The sequence below is a fragment of the Vigna umbellata genome, chromosome 7 (assembly GCF_029865625.1).
Source record: "Vigna umbellata cultivar VRB3 chromosome 7, Vumbellata_1.0, whole genome shotgun sequence".
In the NCBI taxonomy this organism is placed as follows: Eukaryota; Viridiplantae; Streptophyta; class Magnoliopsida; order Fabales; family Fabaceae; genus Vigna; species Vigna umbellata.
Window position 1 is genome coordinate 26,579,417 of NC_142171.1, and position 11,295 is coordinate 26,590,711.

The window sequence follows — 11,295 nt, forward strand, 5'->3', positions numbered from 1 at the left end:
AGAAAAAAACTTAGAGGATAAGAAACATGTTTTGTTTTTTATATACTTATATATAAATTATTTTAGTTATTGCACATGGGTTAAATTTAAAAAATAAATATGGGTTGGTTTTTCTTTGGAGATTTGTGGAGCTTTTGTTATTAACAAGGCACTATTTAGTTTTAAATAAGTGTTTTGTTATTTTAAAGGACTTTTCCTTAGCAATGTAGGGTAAAACCTCTTTTGTTCCTTATATGCAAAGTATATAATACTTCTAATATATATATATCATGTGTTGCACTTATGTAAGATGGTATTAGCTTGTCCAAATGTAACACTTAACACCCTTATTTACCATGATGATATCCATAAATAGGATCATCACTCACCAAAGAGCTTAAACATAGGAGAAAAACACATTGATTATAATGTTTGTCTTGTTCTTCATTAATAATATTGAGCTAACTCTTTGACTTGCACTTGCACTTGAAGAGGTTGAAATCCATGTTGAAGAGTTGAATGCCAAACTTTGTCTATGTCATTCATAGTGTGACCACATTCATGTTCATTCCATCCTTCAAGAGAGTGTACTATTCCTGCTATGCGCCATGCACTCATTACCCTTCTTGCCAACCAATCCTACAATTCAAATATAAACTTTTTATTATAATAATTTCATATGTTACTAATTTTTTAATCAACAAAAAAAAATCAGTATAATATAAGAAATACTTGAATTGTTCCAACCCTTTTATATATTAGGTTGAGATAATAACTCAATTGTCTTTATTAATTAAATTTGTTATTGATGATAAACAAAATTAAATACTTGAATTGTTTTAATCTTTTACATACCAATAAGTATATACATTGTATTTACAAAATAAATATGTGTATACATTCTATGCGGAATATTAAAACGAACAACATACAATAGCTTTAATCATAGTATACTTGATCGAACTATATCAAACATAAGTTTTTTTAACAAACTTTTGTTCAATCTTTGTTGGTTGAAGTTAACTAGGTTAAAGTAAATCAAATGAAGAACATGATTATTAGAACTAACCTCACAAGAATGGATATTTTGAAGTGAAGGAGGAGCTAGCATTGCTGGGGTGGAATGGTAGAAGCAATCCTTGCGATATTTCTTTGGTGGAAATGGTGTGTATGGAATGAATATTGTTCCTTTGGGTGCCTTTAGTTGTTCTTCTTCACTCAATTCATCTCCTACCAACCAAATCTATCAAAAGAAAAAATGAAGATGAAAACAAAAAATATTACTATATTTCAATTCCAAAATACTCTAAGAAATACTTTTAATGAAAGAAATTATTTTTCTCGAAAAAAAATTCATTTTCTAAATATATTAAGAAAATTTTCGAAAAGGTCATGTATTTTACCTTCTGTGTGCTACTTTTGGAAAAGGTCAAATTAGTTTCAGAGCCTTTGATTGACTTTTTAAGCCTCACATAATCATCTTCATGCAATGTAGCAACCTGAAAAGATAACAGAAGGGTTAAAAGTACATGCCATTTTAGATGGATATCTAGTAAGAAAATGGTTCTAATAAAATAAAGATAAAATTTATATTTTTAGTCTTTTTAAAATTATTGAGTTTATATTTGAAAAAAAATACTTTTTTTATTTTTCTAATTAAAAATAAATCATTGTCTCCAAATGATTTAGACAACATTTTACAAAAGCATGAAAACGATTTAAATATACAACAGTACACATTTAAAATAGTTAAAAAAAAAGAAGAAAAAAGTTGACTAAAATTGAACTTAAATTATTTTAGAAGAAATTCAAGCATTTTTTTACCCATTTAGAGAAAAAAAATTACCTGAATACTTTGTTGACACAATGAGAAGACAAGAGCATAAGCAACCTTAGTGAGTTTTCCTCTAAGTAACACTTGAGTTGTTCCTTTGGGAATGGTGTTAAGAACAACAGCAACTACAAGACTGCTTCCATCGACAACCTTAACTTTTATCTTTGGATGTCTGCTAACAAATAATCCTCCATAGATGTTAAGCTCTTCTTCTTGATTTCTTAGACCTAAACTCAACACTTTTATGCCTTTTCTGTCTGCATCAAGTATTGCTTCTTCTATCATTGTGTTGATAGCCACTTTTTGTGATTGCATGGAGTACTACAGAAAAAAAATAATTATATATATGAATTTTACTTTGAGCATGCATTGAAAGATCAATAATAAAAGTCAACAATGTAGACAAAATAATTTCATAGAGTATGGGCTTTATGATCATATATATTCTCAAAACAAAACAAAAAAAAAACGTTTTATTTATTTTTGTCTGCAAAATAGATACGTGAGAACTTATATACCTAAAACAAATTATATACGATAAGTATTCTCTAAATTCATTATGACATAACATCTCACTAGATCTCGGGCCCAAGTTTGAATATGATAATTTTTCCACAGCATGGGGGGCTGTCAGCACAGCAAATATGTCTATGAAATCAATTAATGTTACAGGGGAACACAGCAACCATATAATAAGAAAAAAATAATAAATAATTTTTAATTAGAGTAAAATATAAGTACATCTTGATTTTTAAGTATACTTATTTCCTTTTTATATATCTTACCTTAGCATATCACATATCATATGTCGTGAAGATCTATAAATTAAAATATTATCTTATAAATTATTTTTGTGAAATTAAATTAAATTTAAAATTCACTTTTAAAATAAAATCATTTAACTAAATTTAAAATTTACTTCCTAAAATAATATTAAATTCAAAATCTATTATAGCAAGAATAAGTATTTATTAGATCTATAATATCATCAACTATTATAAGATCATTCATATTAACTAGATGATCCCAAATGTTTAGTTTAATTAAAATTCTTTACTGGTAAAAAAAACATATCAATTATAAATAAGATAAATTTACAGTATTTCAAATTCTATTTCTTAAGATATTTTATACATTTGTTACTTTCATTCTCTTTCTAGAATCATTTTAGTATATATATATATATGAATTATTTTTCTTTGAAATTAAAAACAATGATAGCAATTATTTTATGTACACCTATCACACAAACAATTACTTTTGTCTAATAACTCAGCAAATAGATCAAATAGGTATAGAGAATGAAAATAGAGAAAACTTACTTGGAGAGTGTACTTGGGAATGGACCAAGTTTGCAACTTGAGTTTGAGAAAACGATTTCCCTCCACAATGAATGTTCTACCATAGATCCATGTGAGGATCATCGACCAAGCTGTTAGAGGCCACATCAAATTCAGGTACCATTTTGACGTGTAAGGCTTAGAAGCCAAGTAAGCAAATGCAAGCCTGATATGATAGATCGATTCAGGAGTTGTGAGATGTGTAAGGTGCACAACATCTGCTGTTTCTTCTTCTCGTTTTAATGCAGATTCGTGTAATGTATCAGAAGCTTTATCAGTTGTGCCATAGATGTAATCATAAAGTGGCATGAACAAGGAGTAGTTTGTTCTGAACTGGGTATGGTGTAAAGAATGAAACCTGCAAAACATCGTACAAAGAAAACATTTCTTTGTTACTAAGGTTCTGCATAAGAAGAATGTTTGTAATATGTTATGTGTTATTTAGAAAACTATAGTTATGATTTTCAAGAGTGTATACATACATTCTTCTGTTATGTTATGTATACTATGTAGGTTTTTTTAATAGACTTGATCAATTTCATAGATGTTTTATATATATATATATATATATATATATATATATATATATATATATATGTATATATATATATATATATGTATATATATATATATATATGTATATATATATATAAATTTAATAAACTTTACCTAATAATAAATAAATGTTGAAAAGAATATGAATGAAAACACAATTTATATGTTATTAGTAATCATTTAGATGAAAAATGGTGAATATTGTATTTTAGATGAAAAATATAGTAATATGAAAACGAGAGAAAATAAAACAAATTATTATCTATGATTTATTATGCATTTAACTTTATGTTAAAATAGAATATATATGTTGCTCGTATTTATTAAGAAACAACTATATCTAATAAAAAAATTAATTCTTTGTATTTTCAATAAAATGTTATCAAGGTTTCTGCTTTTATATAATTAAGTTTAGTTTTGAACTTTAAAACATATGAATGTAGTTTTTTCAAATATTCATATTGTTTTCGAAAATTTTAAGGTTCAAATTCATTTATGAAAGAATAAAAATCTGAATTATATTTTATATGAATGTTAAAAATAGAAAACGCATTTTTCATTACTTGTGTATACATAATAATTCATATTAATTAAAAATAAGCACCCTCTAATTTTTTTGATACCACTACACTACTCCTTCTCTTTTACCTCTTCTCTTCTTTTACACACATGTATAATTTTTTTCATCCGTAAAGTATACTATATATTTATAAATAGAATATTTGAGATACTCCAACTTTTGTAATTAATATTTATAACAAATATTGTGATAATTTATCAGTTTAATTAGATTTTCCTACCAATTCTACACTCAACAAGAAGTATAATATATTTCAAATAAATTGTTTAAACAAAACAAAAACTCCTTTCACACTAATCAACTAAACAAAATACTTATCCAACTTAAAAAAAAATGTAAATTTAGCATTTAGATTACATAAAGGAAAGTCAAAATTCATGTAAATGACATTAAAAGTACTTACGATGAGGTGTAGATGAGATATTTGAGAGGAGGAAAGATGTCAAAGAGCCATTTTGGGACAACCTCAAAGTTGGAGTGACCCATGTTATTCATGAAGTCAATGTAAGTGACATACACGACCATGGCCCCCACAGAAGCTGTGTTTGTGAATACTAGGGTTAACATGGGCATTGCAAACAGAACAAAATATGATATGTGTTCTGCAAATGGATGAATCACAGCTGCATCAACACAACATCCCAGTTAGACATAGAATCAATCCACCCATCAAATTCATTTGCTCCCTCATAATTACCATGATCAAATATATATATATAAAATGAAAAAATAATAATTAGTATTATATTTTGAAATAAATTGTCTTAAAATGCATGGAACAAACTTAGCTTACAATTTGTTCACATATTTTCAATTAACAGCCTCCAAAATATAATTTATGAAAGTGATAAAAGAAATCTGAAATCAAAATTCTGCTTCCTGGATTTGGTGCATTCCTTCAATGGTGTAGAAATAAAACCAAAATACTTAGTTTAAAAAGTCTAAAAATTAAACATAAAATATTCCAACAACAACATAGACTACCTCTATAATTAAGAGAAAACAAAATTTGATGTGTGAAAAGAATCAACCCTAAGAGACCAAACTACATATCTCATTGTCAAAGGAAAACGAAGTTATGACAAATGCCAGCAAGTGTTTCAAGATCAAAAGTGGATGTTTTTTTTTCTATTAAAAAATATATGTAAGAATAAGATTATTATTTTTAGTAATATATTTTCCGACATATAATTTCTAATAAAAAAAATCATTTTTGAAATTCCTTGAACATGCATGACCTACTAAAGGTATGATACAGGTGAGTGAATGAATTACTTTGTATATGAGATAAACCATAAAGTGAATCTAAACCTCTAAGAATTTGACAACACAGACAGCACTGACATTTGGCAATAAATGTCTGAATCGAAACACGAAAAGGTTGTTGGGCAGCATTGAATTTTGTAAGCAAGAACAATTAATGAGATGAATGACTCACAAGTTATAGGTTCTGTGACAATGGAAGAATGGTGGTGAGAATGGTATCTAGAATATAGAAAATGGTGATGCAGTGCTCTGTGTAACCAATAATACAGAAACTCGACTGGTCCTGCATGAATCAGCAATGCCATAACCATTCCATCTGTTCTCCATAATGGAAGACGTGATGCACCACGTAATGTGTAGCAGGCCAAGTAGTAGAGTAATCCGTTGAACAATATTTGGTCATCCCTGAGCCAAGTAAAATATACAATCACATCACTATCTTAACCTTATAATAAAATAAACTATGGTTTTATCATTTTTATGTATACATTTCAAGAACAATAATATATAGTTTAGATAATGCTTTTCATACAAAATTTATTTTATATTACAATACAGAATTATTTATATGTGGACATACTCTACTAGAACTTTTCACACTTTATGAAATTTCTCTTACAAATTTATTTCTTATAAAATTTTGTAAAACAAAAAAAAAAACTTGTTTTACCATGTTTTATAAAACTCTTAACTGACAAATAATTTCTTCATAAATAATTATTTCTTACAAAAGTATAAAATTTGTACGTATTGTTTATAAAATTTTATGTGGAAAATATTTAATTATTATTCATAACAAGATTTATAAATATTTTAAAAAATGTTTTTAAAAAAATTAACAGAAAATGTTTGTTTGTTTTATTTGTTTAGGAGATTTTATAAATGAAATCCATCACCAACGAAATCTGATTCCAATTTCGTAAGAGATAAATATCTAATTCTTACCCAACATTTAAATACATTAAGTTTATAGATTTAAACTCATTTTCAACAACTTTTGTAATATTAATGTTAAAAATAAGAATCAAAAGTTTCAAATTTTTTTATATAATCTTCTGACATTTTATCTACAGTTATATATTATATTATTTATTGTTAATCATTGTTGAAAAGAAGAAACCTATAATAATAATAATAAGTTATCAAAATGTAAAGTAATTATCTGTTTTCTTTCTTATTATTTTCAACACATATTTTCTAATGCTTTTATGAGTGTTGTATGGGCACAGGGCCACGTTCTAAGAAAAAATATATTTTCATTACTAGACATTGACTCAAAAAAATCTCTGAAAACATTGTGTAACGTGTCGTGAAAAGAAAAGACAAAGAACTATGGATAATATATAGAGTACTATAGGTAATTGTGAAAAAGAGAACTGTGAGAAAATCAGATGATCTTTTCAGAATTATGTTTTAGGAAGAAAAGAAAAATTAAGGACAAAATTTCCATTTTAAATAAATGATTTAGGGTATTTAATATAGAAATACATAATAGATTAGAATAAATGTGATTTTTTAGCTCTTATTTATTTCCATAAATATACTATAACTATATTAAATTTAAAATAAAAAAATTGTCTTCCCTTTCTTTCTGAAATATACTAATCAAAAAGTATTTTTAAATATGTAAATTTATGAAATCCGTAATGAACTATTGATATTATTTATTAGTTTTTGAAATTTTTTTGTTTCGTTAATTTCCATATCTTTGAAGCATGTGAACAAGTAATGTATTGCTGAAAATAATCAATATATATGAGTAACAAATATTAAAATATAATAATATTACATATTTTAATTGTGTGAGAAAGCATTTAAAAGAACTTAAATATGTTACCGTCATTCAACAAAATTAAGACATTTGAACCGCAAAAGACGAACCACCTTGCTCTCCAAACATATAACTATATATGACTCATCACATCTAGAAGATGATCCAAAAAGAAACATTAATGAATGCTAAAGTTTGATAAAATATGAAGTTGGACTTTAATATTTCTCATAAATGGTCCCAACTGAAAACCTAGGTTCAAAAAGCAATATATTTGTTGCTTATAAATTTAAAGTAGCTTATAAAAAAATTAAATAAAAATTTAAAAAGTTTAAAATACGAGATAATTTTTTGTAAAAGGAAATATATAAGCCATGACAGTATCTGTACATGTTTGTAAACGGATTAGAGCACTCCAAGCATTATTTTTTCTTTAATTCATTTGTTTTTTATTGATTAAAGAATTATACGAGAAAATTGTATGTTTAATTTATTTATAAACTACCTTTTATTTATAAAAAATTAAAAATGTTTGAGGAATTGAAAAGCTTATTCAAACATATACTAGATAAATCACTTCAATTGTTTTTTATCATAAAAAAATATATTATCATACTCCAACCCATTTACAAAAGTAGTTGACAAAAAATAAAATAAAAAGAACTAAACTCATTTTGTGTGTTTGTAAATCCATTTTTTTTTTCATTTCGGTTATGTAATAGTTTTGTAAAATCATAGCACGATTCTTTTTGTTTTGAATTTTTTTTTCTAAAAAATTAGAACATCTCAAATGTTTTTCTATAAATATATATATAAAAAAATAAAATTAGGGTTGAAAGTGTGGAAGAATCTAACCATTCTCTTTCTCTATCAACTTGTTCAAATTCAAGTCCTTTATCAAGAATTCTACCATTTCCTTTGGCTGTTCTGTAACGAGAGAGAGTGATCCATATCTGATTATGAAGCATTCGCCAAACCAAAAATGGTAATATCAGAAAAGTGCTCACATCCCTTTCTTTTTCATCCTTCACCATCACAGAATAACTGCTGTGAACCACCCATGGAGCTAACACCACATACTGCAAAAATTTAATGCAATTAATGCAAAATTCATAAATGCAATTATATCTACTTATGTACTTTTTTTATAAAATATATACCATAGCTATTGAAAAAATATTAGAGATGGGTTTTTAAAAAAAATGTAGAAATATAAAAAAATAAATAAACTCACTGAATAATTGAACATTTGCATATTAGTAAGTTTTTATATCATAAACAACTGTCATTATTATTGGTATTGAAGTTGTGATGTTGATTGTTAATTAATAATTGGATGTGGCTAACTAATTATAATGCAACTGTATATACCAAATCCCTTTCCTTTCTTAGCAACACATTTGCATGCAAAAGTGTAAAAATAGTAACTAGCTAGATTCATACTTTCTTTACTAATTATACTTTTTTAATATATATGATTAAGTTTCAGGAAATTTAGGATAAAAGTTAGGAAAACATAAAACCAAACCCATAAACTATCCACTCATTTTCACTTCGTAACAAAAAAAAAATTCTCCATACAATAAAATCAATTTACATAAAGTATAAATTTCTATAGTTTAATTTTTAATTTATATATAGTTATTTTTTTAAAAGTGAAATAAATTAAAGAAGAGAGCAAAAGGACTAGAGCCAAACCCCAGATTGTTAAGAAAAAATATATATTTTAAGAATGCCCATAAAAATATATATCACATGCCCTAGATCTTAATTAGAAGGGAAAAAACAATTTATAAAAAGAAATCAATCCTTAGAATATAATAAATGAGTTCCCCCAAAAAAAAAAAAAATCTCTGACTAGAAAGTACATTGAGAGACAAGTTAACTGTACAGTTAATTATTTTAAGGAATCCAACAATTATTCATCACCTTTACAAAGTACATGTAATATGTTTTGAAGTTAATGTTTATACTTAGTATTAAAAATTCAACCACTTAATTCTATATATCCATTGTCACTCCATAAAGTGTCATGTTGAAACTAAACCAAAGGGGCATGCTTGAACACATTCTAAGTTAAACATTGGCTGGTTTTTTCTTGGTTTTTCCCATAGTACTAGTTTTTCTTTATCGACAATAATAATTAATAATAAAATTAAAGAATTAGATATTAAGAATATATTTAGATAGGAGATTTAGAAGTTCAATCTCCATTCTCCAACACTAATATTATAAAAATAAAATTATCTCCACTAACCAACCTGTATTGTATTGTGATATAACTTTTATAATCTCTTCAAATTCAAAACATTAAAAAAATTAATAGATACCATCCAAAAATTACATTCTTTCCTCTAAGGTTTATATTCAACATAGATAATACAATAGAGAAATAAGACATTTTTTAAAACCATAATAAAACTTTTTCATGCTTGCATCTTTCATAGAAACAATGATACATAGATAGCAATGTAACATGATAATGAAAAGTACGTAGTGTGAGTGAAACTTGGATTTTCTTCACTAACTTATACTGATTTTAAGGTTTTAAAATACATTAAAAACAACAAAAAAAGACAACACCAAAATGAAACAGAAAATATGAACTCCATGTATGTTTGTTTATAGAGCTAGAGAGATGAGAAGTAATGAGGAATGATGTGTGCAACCTTAAAGCTTCCGAGAGGTTTCCATGGCCAATCTGTGAGGATTCCAGGCATTGAAGCCATGCTTTGTTCTAAGAACAAGACAACCAATGTTGTTCTAAGAACAAGACAACCAATGTTGTTCGAAGAAAAAGAGTGTTTTTCTATGGTTTGAAGCATTGCGGGTAACTTTATTTATAGACCTAACTCAGTTGCCCTTTGGAACAATTGATGCATTTAATTTACCAACGAAAACCGAACCCACAACTTATCATCACATGGGAAAGCAGAACTAATAATAATGTTGCGTTTTCAAATGAAAAACCTCTCACCACTTTCCTACATTTATTTTTCAAACATAATCGTATTCAGATATGTCATCATTCATTGCTACCAGGTAGATAAATTCGTGTTAAGGAATGTTAAAATATATATTCTTTTAAACACATGTTATTCTTGGTTGTTAATTTTTTTCTTTTTTTTTTTTGGAAATTATGGATAATTTGATTACATGATAATTTTCTTTTCTCCGTGACAAAAAGAGACTGCACTTATAGTCTTTAAGAAAAAAGTATAACTGATGTATCAGTTTTCGATGAAAAATATTAATATTTTTGTTCATAGTTTATTCTCAAATTAATTATTTTCTCCATCTCAATCAAATTAATATTTTTGTTGAAAAAAAATGAGGGGCTATTTGAATGAACTCATTTTTTTAAAAAATCATATTATTGTTATTCTCAATACGTGTCATGATCAAAACATTAAATAGATCATGTTGGGACAAAGGTGGTATTTTCAATAAATTTTATATGAAGTTTGTCTTAATATGGTATTTTTTTAAAGCATAAATATAAAAAAAAAAGGCAAAGTCTAATTAATTAAAGTTTAATATCCCACCTATATGAACCTTGCTTAATTATGTAATTCCAAAAATACCCTTGTGCATTACTAATAAATATGATTATGGGTAGTTTAAAAATCTATTTTTTTATACATAAAAGTAAAAGAAATTTTGAGTAAGTATTTTAATTAAGGGGAAGTTAGATATTTGCCTTTGAATTAAGCAATAGTAACTTACTTTTTGGACTATTAATTTGTTTTTATTTTTTCAAGTTTTATGACCGACTTTTAATGCGACAATCAATGGAGGGAATAAATTAATTTTTGTTTGTTTTCATTTATTGGACTCACCAAACTTTTGGTGTGGGTTGGAGGGCGTAATTAAAAGTCCTTTATTTCGATGTCTATTGCTGTGTTGGTTTTAATAATGCTTTTAGGGCTACGTCAGAAAAAGGCATACACGGATTCATTTCTTTGTTTCG

The 11,295-nt window shown here is 26.1% G+C and overlaps 1 protein-coding gene across 1 annotated transcript; it reads right to left on the reverse strand.

The window, feature by feature from the left end:
- Window positions 1-241: 241 nt before the first annotated feature.
- LOC124823858 (very-long-chain aldehyde decarbonylase CER1-like) lies at window positions 242-10,153 on the reverse strand. Its single transcript, XM_088093765.1, has 9 exons — window positions 9,995-10,153; window positions 8,181-8,404; window positions 5,727-5,959; window positions 4,692-4,911; window positions 3,136-3,511; window positions 1,826-2,134; window positions 1,383-1,478; window positions 1,049-1,222; window positions 242-618 (listed from the first exon to the last, which is right to left on the reverse strand). Exons 1-9 carry the CDS (start codon window positions 10,148-10,150, stop codon window positions 427-429), a joined length of 1,980 nt encoding a protein of 659 aa, XP_087949891.1. The 5' UTR covers window positions 10,151-10,153; the 3' UTR covers window positions 242-426.
- Window positions 10,154-11,295: the final 1,142 nt, after the last annotated feature.